At 42.9% G+C, this 17,239-nt stretch overlaps 1 protein-coding gene across 2 annotated transcripts; it reads left to right on the forward strand.

The window, feature by feature from the left end:
- Positions 1–3,963: 3,963 nt before the first annotated feature.
- Positions 3,964–9,018, forward strand: LOC109898151 (thrombopoietin receptor). 2 transcript variants are annotated; one of them, XM_020492983.2, is made up of 12 exons: positions 3,964–4,231; positions 4,787–4,907; positions 5,050–5,225; positions 5,399–5,550; positions 5,824–5,989; positions 6,091–6,202; positions 6,329–6,489; positions 6,765–6,907; positions 7,098–7,257; positions 7,347–7,425; positions 7,543–7,630; positions 7,809–9,017. In XM_020492983.2, exons 1-12 carry the CDS (start codon positions 4,135–4,137, stop codon positions 8,307–8,309), a joined length of 1,956 nt encoding a protein of 651 aa, XP_020348572.1. In that variant the 5' UTR covers positions 3,964–4,134; the 3' UTR covers positions 8,310–9,017. The 2 variants fall into 2 exon arrangements, with proteins under 2 accessions (XP_020348572.1, XP_020348573.1); XM_020492984.2 differs by having other exon boundaries at positions 4,030–4,231; positions 6,386–6,489; positions 7,809–9,018.
- Positions 9,019–17,239: the final 8,221 nt, after the last annotated feature.

Consider the following 17,239-nt stretch of genomic DNA (forward strand, 5'->3'; position numbering starts at 1 on the left):
CTGGACTGAGGCACATAAATAACTTGAGCTTTGAATCTAAAGTAGTACATTTTACTCTTTCATTTCCCCCCCCCCCTGTTGGATCTAACCTAGCATCGCCGGGAACCCGGTTTTGTGACAACGACATGATTTTGGAGGTATGCCAATGCAAGACTAGATCTAACCCATCAACTATGCCCCTATTGCCACTGTTTCTCAGAGTCCTGGAGTAAGGTAGAATAAAGTGTTGTTTTTACTCATGGTGGAGAGTGGGGGCACACTATTGGCTTACTATTGTCCCTCTGAATGTCAGTGTGTTTGGTGTCAGGGCTAAACCGCAGCCCGGGCTCTGACCGGGGAGGTCTGAGGTTGACAGGGCCCTGGCCTCTTCCCTGGTGCACAGAGCTGATCTTTTAGGACATACACCGACACACACCGACACCAACACACACACACACAGGGCCTGGCCTCTTCCCTGCTGCAGGGAGCTGATCTGTCAATGTATTTCCTCCTGCTGACAGGCAAAGCACTGAGGACTGACACGCAGGGCCCCGCTGACTTGAGCTTCCTGACAGCAGAACACACACACACATACCGTAGACGGTCTCACACACACACACACACACACACAGAAACACACACACGTTTGTTTTACCAAACAATTGATTCCCATTCAAACCTCACCTTCACCCTGAACCTAACTCCTAACCCTTAACCCCAACGGTGAATGTGCTTAAAGATGGCGGCTCCCATGTACTTACCACAAATGCCTAGTTTGCTAAGTTCGCCATATTCTACATTGCTCTCCATTAGCACAGAATACATTATCCAATTTATAGCTCCAAGGTGGAGTCAGTAAAAAAAAAAGAATGAAAAAGTAGATTGTGCTGATTTACTGGCACATTGAACCAGAGCATTGTCGTTTAACTCTGTGGGTAGTGCTAAAACGATGACATCATATCTGAATTCCTCCATCTTGATGTACCTTTGCCATTCTAACCCAAACTGTAACCCTAAAATAGCCTTTTTCCTTGTAGGCCCCTTCAAAATGTCACCACGAATTTTCCTTGTTTTACTGTTCTTAGGACTTCTGTCCCCACAAGGATAGTCAAACCAAAAACACTATAACATAAACTGGACCTAAGAGACCGTGCACACAGGAGAAACGCACAGCTGTATCCTACTATCGACACAGATGCCCCTTTCAAACTATTTAAGATTTCAGCCATTCTACCAGGAAATAGGAACTGAAAAAGGATGCAACTTCTATAGAAGCACCCCTGTCTATCATCCCTGTCTGCGGTCCTCTTTGAGGCAATGCTCCAGCTGGTCCTATGGACCTAGCTGTCTCCGGTCAACTGACCAATAGATTAGTTGGAAGAGATAGTTGCTGAATTGTGGTCACAATGTGTTGACACAGTGCCTTCAGAACGTATTCACACCCCCTTGACTTTTTTCCACATTTTGTTATCTTACAGCCTGAATTTGAAATGGATTACATAGAGATTTTGTGTGTAGGCCAGTGACACAATAGCCCATAATGTCAAAGTGGAATTATGTTTTTAGAAATGTTTACAAATGAATAAAAAATGAAAAGTTGAAATGTCTTGAGTCAGTAAGTATTCAACCTGTCTGTTATGGCAAGCCTAAATACGTTTTAGTAGTGTTAACAACCGGTATCCTTTCAGTTGAGTGTACTAGCGCTAAGTTGATGCTGTTGCTATGCAACCTCTTGCTAGCATGACAAATTACTAGCTAGACATTTTACAACTTTGGGTATATTTTGTAAATTCAATCTGGAGTGCCAGAGTGCGCTCTGGGCGTTCGTAAATTCAGAGCGTTGTCAGCTTGTCCATTCGTAAATTCAGAGTGTTTCGCTGTCGGAGCATTCAGAGCTCACACTGGACGCTCTGGCCGAGGAGTAGGACCTCACAACCGCGGTCAAGCACCCAAGCTAACTGGCTAATGTTGGCGAGAGAACACCTCAGACTGACCATTTTACCCGCCCTAGTATAGCTGGTTAGGCTGTTTTCATGTTATCAAGAGCGTTGGTGACTGTAACTGAGCTGTTGGCAACCATTTAATTATGCTTTTTTACTGACACCGGACATATTCAACAGGTGTTGAGTGTGCATAAATTCAGCAGTTATTCTGCACTCTGGCGCACTCAGACGAAAGTGCTCTGAAACCGGAGTAGATAGCCAAAGTGAATTTACGAACGCACCCAAATGTTAGCATATAGTTAATATATTGGCAAGTTCAATGTATTAGTAGCCAACAAATTGTCAGCCAGCATGACATGTAAACGTAACTTATTTGAAAAGTCATTACTTTATTACATTGCTCAACATTTTCTTAACATTTGTCATAATTAGTTAGCAATGAATTTGTATCCACTCTCGTCGGACTTCGGCTGTATGTTTTCCACCATTTTCTTCAAATCTGAAAAGGTTATGAAGCCACGCCCATATTCGGAAGAATTGCATTATGGGCCTAACTGTCCACTGCTTGTATTTAGGCGAATGTAGTACGACATCCGGGAACTTCAGGCATACTAACTATATCAATACTAGGACGAACAGGCATACTACATACTCAATTTACTTCACAAATAGTAGGGTTATTGTGGTTAGTATGAGTATTCGAACACAGGTACAGATTCAACCACAAAGACCAGGGAGGTTTTCCAAATCTTCGCAAAGAAGGGCAGCTATTGGTAGATAAAAAAATTAAAAAAAAGACATTGAATATCCCTTTGAGCATGGTGAAATTATTAATTACACAATAGATGGTGTATCAGTACACCAAGGGTCTACAAAGATACAGACCTCCTTCCTAACTCAGTTCCTGCTCAGGGATTTCACCATGAAGCCAATGGTGACATTAAAATAGTCACAGAGTTTAACGGCTGTGATAGGAGAAAACTGAGGATGGCTCAACAACACTGTAGATACTCCACAATACTAACCTAAATGACAGAGTGAAAAGAAGGAAGCCTGTACAGAATAAAAAATAGTTTAAAAAAAAACATGCATCCTGTTTGCAACGAGGCACTAACGTAATAATGAAACAAATGTGGCTAACCATTTAACTTTAAGGGCCTGAATACAAAGTTTTATGTTTGGGGCAAATCCAATACAACACATTACTAAGTAACGCTTTCAATGTTTTCAAGTGTATTGGTGGCTGCATCATGTTATCGGTATGCTTGTAATCATTAAGGACTGGGGAGTTTTTCAGGATAAAAAAGAAACCGAATGGAGCTAAGCACAGGCAAAATTCAAGAGGTAAACCTTCCACCAGACACCGGAGTTGCTTAACAAGTAGTCAGTGAATATTCCTGAGTGGCCAAGTTAACATTTGATTTCAATCTACTTAAAAATCTATCGCAAGACCTGAAAATTGTTGTCTAGCAATGATCAACAACTCATTTGACAGAGCTAGAAACATTTTGAAAATAATAATGTGTGGAAAGCTCTTAGATACTTACAGAGAAAGACAGCTGTAATCTGTGCCACAGGTGCTTCTACAAAGTATTGACTCAGGGGTGTGAATACTTATGTTCATTAGATATTTCTGTATTTCATTTTCAATACATTTGCACACACTTCTAAAAACATATTTTCACTTCGTCATTATGGTGTATTGTGTGTAGATGGGTGAGAAAAATATAATTTGACCCATTTTGAATTCATGCTGTAACACAACCAAATGTGAATAAGTCAAGGTGTATGAATACTTTCTGAAGGCACTGTATGTGTTATATAACTGACTTTTTCTGCAGACTCTGAATAAAGGATGACATGTTCAAAGATTTCCATTTCATCTTAGATGTTTGGTGAGAGAGTTTAGAGTTGCCATAATGGCTTATAGTGTAAGAGAGGTATGTATTGAGTGTGTGAAAAATATCAACTAAGTTTACAATGTGTGTCAAGAGGCCAACCTCTCTTTTACCCCCATCTGGGTGCCGGACTGACTCAATCCACACAACACACACTTCCTGTAGCATGAGGACCTGTCAGATAGAGCCTCCCCTCATTACTAACCCCCAGACCACAATGCTGTGTTGACACACAACACACTGACACTCTCGGACATAGAAGTTAATGGATAGTGATGGGGTAGGTTAGACATACCTGTCTGGATGTAAATGTCATGGATCTCAATCTCTGCGTCTGGCTCTGGACCATATTATGCTGGGTGGATGTTCTGGGGACCAGGGATGGGGCTGTCCCTCATCTGTCAAAGAAAGGTATGACATTGGAGCACCTGTTTTATCTTAAACAACAAAATCCGATAACAATAGTAAACTGTCCACCAGTATGTACAATATCTGAAATAGTGTCACTGTCAGAGCTACCCAAATCAATGCAATAATGTTGATCCTCTCACAGCTGTCCCTTGTTCTCTGCTGAGGATTTATGCCAATTTGTCTGTTAAGCACTGATATGACATGTTCACAAACAAGTGCATCAGTACACTAAAGGAAATGTAGAACTTTCAAAATACAGAAAGTGTCACAGTAAACCACAGAAAAACGCATCATACTGTGACACTTTCTGTATTTTTGAAAGTTCTACATTTTGAAAATTTGATCGCTGACATGCACGTTTTGGTACTTTATCAACAGTGGACTACTGAAACAAATACCAAAATGATTGTTTCTTGAGTAGTATTTTCCTTTAACGACCTGGGGAATTCTATGTTAACGTGTTATACTAAGTGTTATACATTATACGCATCATTTTTATGACACGGTATATTTCATGAAACCCATCCTATCGGTATGTACTACACTCCATAACAGATGTTCTGCTGTTGGCGGATGATGCAAATCCAAAGTGTTTTACCAGGACACAGTATGACTTCACCTGTTTCTGGGAGATGCCAGACAACAAGTCTTATGACTTCTTCTATAGTAACGATGAGTATGTTCAGTGTATTCTGGTCATTCACAAAACAACAATAATTTCAGCAAGAAATTAAATACACTAACAGTAGAAGTGGACCTGACACTACACTCCATTCTGCCAGTCACCGATGCCAGTCATATTCTCTCTGTCTGTTCAGTCGGGAGGAGAAGAGGTGTAATCTGATTCTCCAGAGGACAGAGGAGGGGAAAGTCCTCCATGTCTGCTCCTTCCCTCCCTCTGATGTCTTCCTGTTCACCTTCACACACATCAGAGTGACGGAGGGCAGCTCCAACTACACACTATACGCACGCACGGTCAGCGTCGAGGACCAGGGTGAGAGAGAGAGAGAGAGAGAGAGAGAGAGAGCGTGAGAGCGTGAGAGCGAGAGAGAGAGAGAGAATGCAAATTTTAGTTGTTTGAAATCTAAAGTTCTTACTTTCCAGTAATGGCATATCCTTTCTGCTTCATTCTTTCTTTTCTCTTATTTCTCCTCCACCTCTCCTCAGTTCTCCTGGACCCCCCTGTGAATGTATCCCTTCACCCGACAGGGCAGACTGGGCAGTTCCAGGTGGAGTGGCACACACCCAGAGAGTGGGAGAACAACATGCAGTATGGGATACGTTACTCCTCCCAGAGCCTGAGGGAGAGAACTGAACTGGTAGGCCTACTGAAACTCGAGAACATCACCAATTGAACCCGTGAAACACGAAATCAACACCAATTCAACCAGTCAGATTAGCTGCAAGGGGCAAAAGACAGATGAACGGTTGGTTAAAAAAAAAATCTAGCATGACTGGGACATTCACTATTAGTTTGTCTATTCAACTTGATGGTTGGCTACAGGGCATCCATTTGTGTCAGAAAGTCATCATCACCCAAACCCCATGCTGGTGTAGAACTCCTATGATATCTGTACCCTCCCTGTCCCCAGATAAAGCCAGTGAGGTCCCAAATCCACAGCCTGGTCTCTCTGGCGCCAGGGGAGGTGGTCAGCGTCCAGCTGAGGGTCAAACCCAACGGCTACAGCGAGAAAGAGACCAGTGGTCATTGGAGCGACTGGTCGGTCCCCAAAACTGCCATGGTTCCTCAGAGTGCAGGTCTGTGGTAGTATTGCTGTAAATGTGGTATAGAGAAACTAAATATGGTCACTTTACATTACTGAGTTAGGTGATGGAGTTTTACTATAATTTTTCCCCAGCTGATATCTCATTGTTGTGCCACACTTCTGACCTGCAAAACATCACCTGCCAATGGAATGGGCAGGCCTACAGAGATGATACCTACACCATATACTACAAGTTGGGATCCAGGTATTTACAAATTAATTTCTCCAAAGAGCTTAATGCAAAGCCCTCCTCAAAGTAATCTAAATGTAGTTTTACAGCCAGAACATGATCATTGGCTATTTAACGTCTTTTGTTGTGTATTCTCTGCAGTGAAAGTGAGGGCTGGAGAGAGTGTATGCAGAATGAGAACATCTCCTACCATTGCAGTTTCCATGGAGCAGAGTCCACTGGGATACGGGTCAAACTCAGCGCTGGTCCTGCTACTCCCAGGCGGACCTTCTACACTGAGCCTTTCAGACTCAACAACAGCAGTGAGTCACACTGATAAAATACCAACTGGCAGCTGTGAAATCCTCCCTTCATTACAAAAGGAGGCTACCGTCTACCGGTATTCTACGTTTCCATTGAGTAAAAAAATGGAAAGTGGTCGAGTCTAGCATGCCTCTTGCTGTATTGCTGACAATGAAGTAAGATATTTATAGTCATCTGTAACAGACAGTGCACTCTGTATTGCTGGACATGCACTAATCATCTCTGCAAAACTCCTGTTATGTCTCTCTCTCTCCTCTCCCTATGTTGCGGTCAGTTCAAACAGCCCCCCCTGGGAGGCTGAGGGGACAATGGGAGAAGGGCAGGCTGTGTCTGAAATGGGACACACCCTTATTGGCCCTGTCTGTCCACCTGATGTACCAGCACCGCTACCAGCCTCGAGAGGAGACTGTCTGGAAGGTAAAGCATTATCTAAATGATCTTCTTCTGTTTACTTCATTCTGTTGTGTGGTAGAACCCTGCCTCTGTCCTTATGGCATGTAAACAGAGAACGACATGTTTTGTCACAAGTTTGTATTTTGCAGTACAGTACACATACCAATCACCCACCAATAACTGGGTGCAATTGTGTGTTGTCCTCTCTCCCCAGCTGGTGATCCTGCCGGGCCCAGAGACCAGTACCTGTCTGGACATTCAGACTGGAGTTCAGTACTATATCCAGGTCAGAGCCAGACCCAACGGGTCAGTCTACGCTGGCTACTGGAGCGACTGGTCACCCCGACTCACTGTGGACACGCCTTCAGACATAGGCACAGTAAAACAATCACTCATTATGTTTAACTTCTGGAGATATCCTCCTTTTCAAACTCTTCTAGAATTCTTTAATGTAACTCAACAGGTGCCCTCATCTCCTGCATCCCTCTCATGATGCTCGGTGTATCAGTCGTCTTTATCTCCATGTTCTCTGGGTATCTCAGGTAAAATGCATTTTTTAAATTTTGTTTCATAATAAAAAATCAGTTTTTACCATGAATGTATTCTTACCACCCTATTCATGAACATGTGTGCTGAAACATGTTATCTTCTTCCACCAGTAAGCTCAAACAGTATCTGTGGCCACCAGTCCCAAACCTTGACAAAGTACTCCACGGCTTCCTGACAGATATCAACGGACAGACTTGGGTAAAAACGTAATTCATTACAGTACACCGTGGATTAACGGACCTAGATCAATTGAAAGGGTAAAGTTTTAACAAATGAAATGTGTTCAATATGCTACACATTTAGTTTATCGTTGTGCGCACGCATTGGAAACCATTGGATCTGAGTATGTCTGTACGCTCCTGTGTGACCTCCATAGGACCCTCCCTTCAACATCAAGCAGTGTTCAGAGGAGACCCCAGCTTGTGTCGTGGAGATCATGTCTGAGAAGGAGGCTCCAGGCAGAGGGATGCTTCCTTTACTACTCTCCCCAGAGCAAGGCACTTCTGGTGGGGAGGAGGAGAGCCTGCCTACCCTGGTCCTGGAGGTCAGTCCGGACTATGTGACCCTGACCACGGATGACGTCATCCCCCGTCTCGGAGGGAACGAGTACGTGTACGATGGGGAGGTGGGGGCAGAGTCTCAGAGCCTGTGGGTGGGGGGAGAGGAGGTGCTCCAGGTGAGGTGTCACTGCTCCATTACTAGGTCCTCCAGCTTCCCATCATCCACCAGTACCACGGACATCCTCAACCACTCCTACCTACTGCTGGCCGAGCACCCCATTAAGAGACTGGACTATCCAGGGCAGCAGGGCGCCCCCCAGGGCAGCAGGGTCTATGTCAACCTGGAGGACACAAGCTCAGCAAACACAAATGCCTGATTGGCACTCTGGCACAGCACAACACAACAAGGGCACACAAATTCATGAAAAAGACATGGGGAAAAATAGATGAAACCATGTACGAAATACAACAGGGAGGCTTTAAATATCAAATGTGCTATTCTCAAAACAAGGATGTATTTAGGATATTCAACTTTGCACAATGCTGGATGAAATATCTTTACGTGTCTAGGAAAAATGTAAGACACAGCTCAAGTGTGCTTGTGGATATAAAAGGGGCTTCAGAATTGACAGTTACAAAACATCAACACAATATCCATTACATCACTAATAAAACAGGTAATTGAATATGCCATTCATTTGTAGCATGTACAGTACATTGTAAAAAGGTGTGACTATTATTATAGATTTAGTTTGGGATTTGTGGGATAACATGCCGGGTGTACCCAAATCTGGATGAACCGAGAGGGACTTTGATATTTTCCTTGGACATACTATAAATGTATATCTATTTTTCTTGTCTTATGCCTGGCTGTACAGTATGGGGCGGCAGGGTAGCCTAGTGGTTAGAGTGTTGGACTAGTAACCGAAAGGTTGTAAGTTCAAATCCCCGAGCTGACAAGGTACAAATCTGTCGTTCTGCCCCTGAACAGGCAGTTAACCCACTGTTCCTAGGCTTTCATTGAAAATAAGAATTTGTTCTTAACTGACTTGCCTAGTAAAATAAAGGTAAAATAAAAAAAAGAAGTCTATTGTTATCTTTTCACCCTACAAACGATGCTTTCTTCATTCTAGCCATGTCTGGAAAGCCATACCTGTGCGAGTAACGTGTTCAAGTAATGTACATGAAGAATGGAAAAGTAAACCTGCAAGTATTGTTAAATATCTTTATGACATTTGTATATTCAAACAAAAAAGAACACAGAAAATCATAAAACAAACAAGAGCAACATTAAAATGTTTGAATAAGGATAAATGAGGAAAGTTAAATGGCTAACTCTGATGAGGAACTCTAGTTCTCCCATCAACACAATGAGTTAACGCCAAATCTAAATATCCTTCCAATAGTTTGTAACAAGGGTAATTTTCAGAAAACACACACACTACCAAGTATGTCATGATCTCTTGTGTGCTTGGATTAGAACAGAATTCCATAATAAAATATGATGCCGTTTCCCTTTCAAATGCTTCCAAAAACGAATGGTGCTGACAACAATGACAACATTGAAAAGCATTCATAAAAGAAATATTAAAAACAGAGGATCCTTGTCCTAAAAAAAACAACCTCTGCCTCTCAGAAGACAGCATCAAACCAAACTGTGAGCCTCTAAAAGAGCCACCATATCACCTTGTATATATGGTCAGATTAATTGACAAAGTAAGGGGTGTCTGTGGGATTTATGTTCCCAGTCCTGAATGGTACAGTAGTATTGGCTGTGGTCAAGGGCAGGCATGGGACTATGTGGTCCAACAGTTGACATGGAGAGTTTCAGTGTGAGAGAGTACATTGTACAAAACAGTACATTGATCAATTGACAGAGATAGTGCTGATAGAGCCAGTTTCCTTTCCCTATCTGTCTCAGGAACTGATATACTTACAGTTTAATGCTTGACTGCAACTGAAACCTGGTGATACTGCAGCTCTCCTGAACTGAGATTTTTTGTTGTTGTTACAGTGCCTTGCGAAAGTATTCGGCCCCCTTGAACTTTGCGACCTTTTGCCACATTTCAGGCTTCAAACATAAAGATATAAAACTATTTTTTTGTGAAGAATCAACAACAAGTGGGACACAATCATGAAGTGGAACGACATTTATTGGATATTTCAAACTTTTTTAACAAATCAAAAACTGAAAAATTGGGTGTGCAAAATTATTCAGCCCCTTTACTTTCAGTGCAGCAAACTCTCTCCAGAAGTTCAGTGAGGATCTCTGAATGATCCAATGTTGACCTAAATGACTAATGATGATAAATACAATCCACCTGTGTGTAATCAAGTCTCCGTATAAATGCACCTGCACTGTGATAGTCTCAGAGGTCCGTTAAAAGCGCAGAGAGCATCATGAAGAACAAGGAACACACCAGGCAGGTCCGAGATACTGTTGTGAAGAAGTTTAAAGCCGGATTTGGATACAAAAATATTTCCCAAGCTTTAAACATCCCAAGGAGCACTGTGCAAGCGATAATATTGAAATGGAAGGAGTATCAGACCACTGCAAATCTACCAAGACCTGGCCGTCCCTCTAAACTTTCAGCTCATACAAGGAGAAGACTGATCAGAGATGCAGCCAAGAGGCCCATGATCACTCTGGATGAACTGCAGAGATCTACAGCTGAGGTGGGAGACTCTGTCCATAGGACAATAATCAGTCGTATATTGCACAAATCTGGCCTTTATGGAAGAGTGGCAAGAAGAAAGCCATTTCTTAAAGATATCCATAAAAAGTGTTGTTTATAGTTTGCCACAAGCCACCTGGGAGACACACCAAACATGTGGAAGAAGGTGCTCTGGTCAGATGAAACCCAAATTGAACTTTTTGGCAACAATGCAAAATGTTATGTTTGGCGTAAAAGCAACACAGCTCATCACCCTGAACACACCATCCCCACTGTCAAACATGGTGGTGGCAGCATCATGGTTTGGGCCTGCTTTTCTTCAGCTGGGACAGGGAAGATGGTTAAAATTGATGGGAAGATGGATGGAGCCAAATACAGGACCATTCTGGAAGAAAACCTGATGGAGTCTGCAAAAGACCTGAGACTGGGACGGAGATTTGTCTTCCAACAAGACAATGATCCAAAACATAAAGCAAAATCTACAATGGAATGGTTCAAAAATAAACATATCCAGGTGTTAGCACGCCCAATTTTTCAGTTTTTGATTTGTTAAAAAAGTTTGAAATATCCAATAAATGTCGTTCCACTTCATGATTGTGTCCCACTTGTTGTTGATTCTTCACAAAAAAATACAGTTTTATATCTTTATGTTTGAAGCCTGAAATGTGGCAAAAGGTCGCAAAGTTCAAGGGGGCCGAATACTTTCGCAAGGCACTGTATGTTAGGACCAACCTTGTCAGAAAACACAGGGTGGACCCCTGCCTGGACCCCTGGTGGTCTCTCTGTCGGCCTTGCGTGCGTAGAGCACGTCGTCCTGGCTGACGTCGAGTCTGACCCTCTGTAGTACGTCTAGATGGCTGGCCTCCAGCAGCAGCAGACAACACGCCCTCGGGTGCTGACACACGGCTAGACCCTTGGACACACTGATGGGCTGCAGGCCCTCCACACGACACGCCTGGTGCTGCACTAACACCTAGAGGGAGGGTGGAGGACTTTAGATAAGGGAATCTCGGGAAAATGTCACAATGCAGGTAAAAGAGGGAAAGATGTGTGTTGAGCAAGAGCTGTAGTAAGTCAATGTTGACCTCAGTAGGGTCTATACCTGTTGGATGGTGACAGCCTCCAGTCACAGCCGCCTGAACTCAGCGATTACCACCCTCAGGAAGAGCTGCTCCTACAGCAATGCACACCGAACACCGAACACATCGATTTCACATAGATTTCACATAGATCGACAGCTCTCTGGGCAAATGGGAACCAATTGACAGCTCTGTGGGCCAATGGGGTTTATCTTACCTGATGGCTTTGATGTAAGAGGAAGAGAACTTCTCATCCAGGGCCTCCATCACATGATACCCGCCAATCCTGTGGAGGACGGGAGAGGGACAGCGGTAAGAGACAGACACACCACTCACCGATAGGTACTGCCAAATAAAACACTTCACAGTATCACTGGCAGACCTTTCCAATCCATGGTTCCAATCGAAGACATTAACTGATCAATTAAGAGGCAGGAAGAAAACAAAAACAGAAGGACTGGAATGCAAGGACCTGAGTCGTGCACCCCTTGGGATGGATAATAAAACGACAAAAAAAAGGCCTACCTTTCTAGAGATGAGCTGCAGAGCATCCTCCTCAAAGGCCTTGAACTTGTCATGATGATCTGCTGCAGCTGTACGGATGGACAGATTGGAACGACATCCTGGTCAGGCCCTGGACACACAAACAGAGAGAGAGAGAGAGAGAGAGAGAGAGAGAGAGAGAGAGACACACACACACACACACACACAGTTTTAAACACCGTAAGATGCAGTTGAACACACTCAAACACTTTCATCCACACTTCACACACCATTAGAGTTGCAAGAATGCAAAATTACACTTCATAAGCAATACAGAAACAGAATATATAAAGTTGAAGACCTGTCAGAAGCTCATTAGTAAGCTCCTTAATAAGTACAAATGCATATGTAATGAAGGTAGAGGTGATTGCGAGCCTGGACACACCAGTAGAACAGCACCCTCATGTGGTGGTGGACATGGTGCCTCTTTGGCCAATCAAACAGGTTGTACATGACGTTCTGCTTCCTGGTCCACAGCAAGTCAAGCTAAGGAGTGGAACACAGGGTCAGTCATAGAAATGGAATGACTAGAGCAAGCATCCCCATTCAAGTCAATGATGTGTAATTTTATTGCAATGTGTCTAAGAAATGTGTAGAGTAGAAATAATGAGACAAATATGGAATGGGCACAATCCTCTGTCTTGATATCTATCATCGGCATCTCCCACTTGGGGTCAACGATGGTTACAACCAAAATAAAAAGACATTCTCCTATCCTTACAGAGTCGAGACAGAGTCTCAGCCAATAGCACGGTGGTCTCCTTCTTTGGGGCAGGGTTACTGAATCTCTTTTCCAATAGGGCTGCAGTGTGGTCAGCGGTCGCCTTCTGGTCAGTTTCTGAAGGAGAAGACCCGATCAGGACTTACACTGATATACTATATATATAAAAAGTATGTGGACACCTCTTCAAATTAGTGGATTTGGCTATTTCAGCCACACCCATTGCTGACAGGTGTATAAATTCCAGTTCACAGCCATGCAATCGCCATAGACAAACATTGGAAGTAGAGTGGCATTACTGAAGAGCAGTGACTTTCAACGTGGCACCGTCATAGGATGGCACCTTTCCAGCAAGTCAGGTCGTCAAAGTTCTGCCCTGCTAGAACTGCCACGGTCAACTGTAAGTGCTGTTATTGTGAAGTGGAAAAGTCTAGGAGCAACGACGGCTCAGCAACGAAGTGGTAGGCCACACAAGCTCTCAGAACGGGACCGCCGTGTGCTGAAGGGTATAAAAATGGTCTGTCCTTGGTTGTAACACTCACTACTGAATTCCAAACTGCCTCTGGAAGCAACGTCGGCACAAAAACTCCTCGTCAAGAGTTTCATGAAATGTGTTTCCATGGCCGAGGGATGAATCTGGGTTAGGTGGAAGCCAGGAGAACGCTACCTGCCTGAATGCATAGTGCCAACTGTGAAGTTTGGTGGAGGAGGAATAATAGTCTGGGGCTGTTTTTCATGGTTCGGACATTGTAGACAATTCTGTGCTTCCACCTTTGTGGCAACAGTTTCGGGATGCCCTTTCCTGTTTTAGCATGATAATGCCCCATGCACAAAGCGAGGTCCTTACAGAAATGGTTTGTTGAGATCGGTATGGAAGAACTTGACTGGCCTGCACAGAGCCCTGACCTCAACCCCATCGAACAACTTTGGGATGAATTGGAACGCTGACTGCGAACCAAGCCTAATCGCCCAACCTCAATCGCCCAACCTCACTAATGCTCTTGTGGCTGAATGGAAGCAAGTCCCCGCAGCAATGTTCCAACAGATAGTGGAATGTCTTCCCAGAAGAATGGAATCTGTTATAGCAGCAAAGAGGAGACCAACTCCATATTAATGCCCATGATTTTGGAATGAGATGTTCGACAAGCAGGTGTGCACATATTTTTGATAATGTAGTGTAGTTCCTCACGGAATTACGTTTCAGTGGACACGCCGCTCTGCTGGGGTATGGATGTAAAAATCCCTCAAAATCTGCCATTGGCACCCATACAAATTAGCCCCAAGGTTGCCTTGTTAAATCGGGTTCATTCTCTTAAATAAACACCATGACTGGTTTCTCATTAGCTGGGAATGTTGCTTGAAATGTTCGTCACAACACACTTTGGTGATATTGTGATTTTGTAATAGACTGTCATAGACCCAATTAAAAAAGTCAACATTGGCCGTTGATTTTGTAACTTTTTTTACATGGTGGGGTTGCAAAAAATGTTTTTAAATCAAAATGGGGCCGCGGACATGGAGATAGTTCACTAGCACGTCTGTCGGTTTTCCGTGCTGTAACATGGAAATATGTGGGAACCCTCAAGGCGTCCGCAGACATAGGTTCGTTTTGCTCCGAGCAGAACTTGGCTCGGCGAAGTGAACGTCTGTGCTTGCATGCTCCCTTATTATAATACCTTCGTTTGAAAAACTTGAGAAAAGCGGCAATATTGCGGTTTGTCCCTCTTGAAACACCGTAGCAACAAATACACTTCCTCAAAATTGTCAGAATTAATCAAAGATAACTCAATAATTCTGTTATTAATTTTGACGTTTTTGCAGAGGTCTTAGTCGAGCTATTTTACACCTAACTAACTCAATTTTAAAAATGTGCATGAAAACCAGTCTTCTGTTGTTGAATGACAACAAACACTTCATTGAATAATCCCTACTGCTGACCAATCACCAATGAAGGGCATAGACTTTGGCTACTGAACTGTGACAAGACTCAAGAGAAAATGTGTGCTGAACAACAACAAAACAATCTTATTCAACTTTTCAAATTGTACAAACATATACGGAAGTTGAATTACACATTCAAAATACATATTTAGCAAATAACATAACCAAGCACATAGGTTTAAGAAAAGGAAATAGAAAATGAAAAATATATATATTTATATATAGCTAGCATGCTAACCTTATTCAGCCAGCTAATGTTATCTATTGTTGCTACACCTTATTCATAAGATTAGCCAGCTGGCTATAGTTGGTTCTGGAGCTGGATTTGTCATAAGCAATTTGTGAAATGTTCACCAGATGGATAGGGGAAACCAGTATCTTTAACTTTGCCATCTATTGTTATAGCCAAAGTCCTGGCATATTTCATGAATTGCAGCTCTGAATCCGCCATAGATATAGAAAAATCAATATGGATAGCCTAATTATTGAACGATTTGGATTAGTGTCGCGTTGTTCTACATTGTAATGAACACGGTGCCACCTTCGGTAGGCTGCTGGCAGGCTATTCAGCTGCGCTATAGCAGTGATAAGTCAGCCTGTGCTCATGTCATGGTTCTCACAGCTAGGGGAAGTCAAATCATAGGCTACAATGGCTTTTCTCATGATGCACGCCGCAAATGATATGTAAAACCACCCAGTTTATAATATAGGATAAACACTTGTGATTTCTAGCTGCACCAATCTAAAGCAGTGAAGCGTGGTCAAAACCATTCATCTTGGGGTGGTGGGGGGAGCGGAGTTCCAAAATACAATACATGCAAGTTTACCATTCATAAAATGGTCATATACACTAAGTGTACAAAACATTAAGAACACCTTCCTAATATTGAGTTGCGCACCTGGTCAGTCTATGACATGGAAAGAAAAGGTGTTCTTAAAAAAATGTTTTCTACACTTAGTTTAGTGTATATAAACTCAGCAAAAAAAGAAACATCCTCTCACTGTCAACTGCGTTTATTTTCAGCAAACTTAACATGTGTAAATATTTGTATGAACATAACAAGATTCAACAACTGAGACGTCAACTGAACATGTTCCACAGACAAAACCGTGACTTGTCAGTGAAGAGCACTTTTTGCCAGTCTGTCTGGTCCAGCGATGGTGGTTTTGTGCCCATAGGCGACATTGTTGCCGGTGATGTCTGGTGGGGACCTGCCTTACAATAGGCCTACTGGTGTAACTCGGGCAGTTGTTGTTGCCATCCTGTACCTGTGCCGCAGGTGTGATGTTCGGATGTACTGATCCTATGCAGGTGTTGTTACAAGTGGTTTGCCACTGCGAGGACGATCAGGTGTCCTCACTGTCTCCCTGTAGCGCTGTCTTAGGCGTCTCACAGTACGGACATTGCAATTTATTGCCCTGGCCACATCTGCAGTCCTCATGCCTCCTTGCAACATGCCTAAGTCATGTTCATGCAGATGAACAGAGACCCTGGGCATCTTTCTTTTGGTGTTTTTCAGAGTCAGTAGAAAGGCCTTAGTGTCCTAAGTTTTCATAACTGTAACCTTAATTGCCTACCGTCTGTATGCTGTTAGTGTCTTAACGACCGTTCCACATGTGCATATTCATTAATTGTTTATACTTTATTGAACAAGCATGGGAAACAGTGTTTAAAAGTTTTACAATGAAGATATGTGAAGTTATTTGGATTTTTACGAATTATCTTTGAAAGACAGTGTCCTGAAAAAGTGACATTTCTTTCTTTTTTGCAGAGTTTATATAATTTTTCACTGATATGAAAGATAGCGTCAGGGCTTTTAACAAACTTCCTCGGCCAGAAAATACTATTGTCAATATGTGCTAACTAGCTAGCTGCCATCCTCACAAAGCGACAGGAACTCATTTCTGAGTAAACGGCTAAATTGATCAAATTCCAAGCAGTTTAAAATAAATAAAATACATGGCAAATAATAAGAGCTAAATGAAGACGCACATATAATGTAGCCACATGGCTCTGCACTGCATCTCAGTGCAAGAGGCATCACTACAGTCCCTGGTTTGATTCCTGGCCGTATCGCATCCGGCCGTGATTTGGAATCCCATAGGGCGGCGCATAATTGGCCCAGCGTCGACCTGGGTAGGCCGTCGTTGTAAATAAGAAGTGGTTCTTAATGGGTAGGCCGTCATTGTAAATCAGAATTTGTTCTTAACTGACTTGCCTAGTTAAATAAACTTTAAAAAAAATAGTTATCCTTAACACGTGTAACACTTTACACGAGAAAATTGCGTGTTTGGCATGTGACTGAAAAGTTTCAACCAATGAACGCCTTCACAATCTGCCCCGGAAG

This window comes from Oncorhynchus kisutch, linkage group LG10 (genome assembly GCF_002021735.2).
Source record: "Oncorhynchus kisutch isolate 150728-3 linkage group LG10, Okis_V2, whole genome shotgun sequence".
Taxonomy (NCBI): Eukaryota; Metazoa; Chordata; class Actinopteri; order Salmoniformes; family Salmonidae; genus Oncorhynchus; species Oncorhynchus kisutch.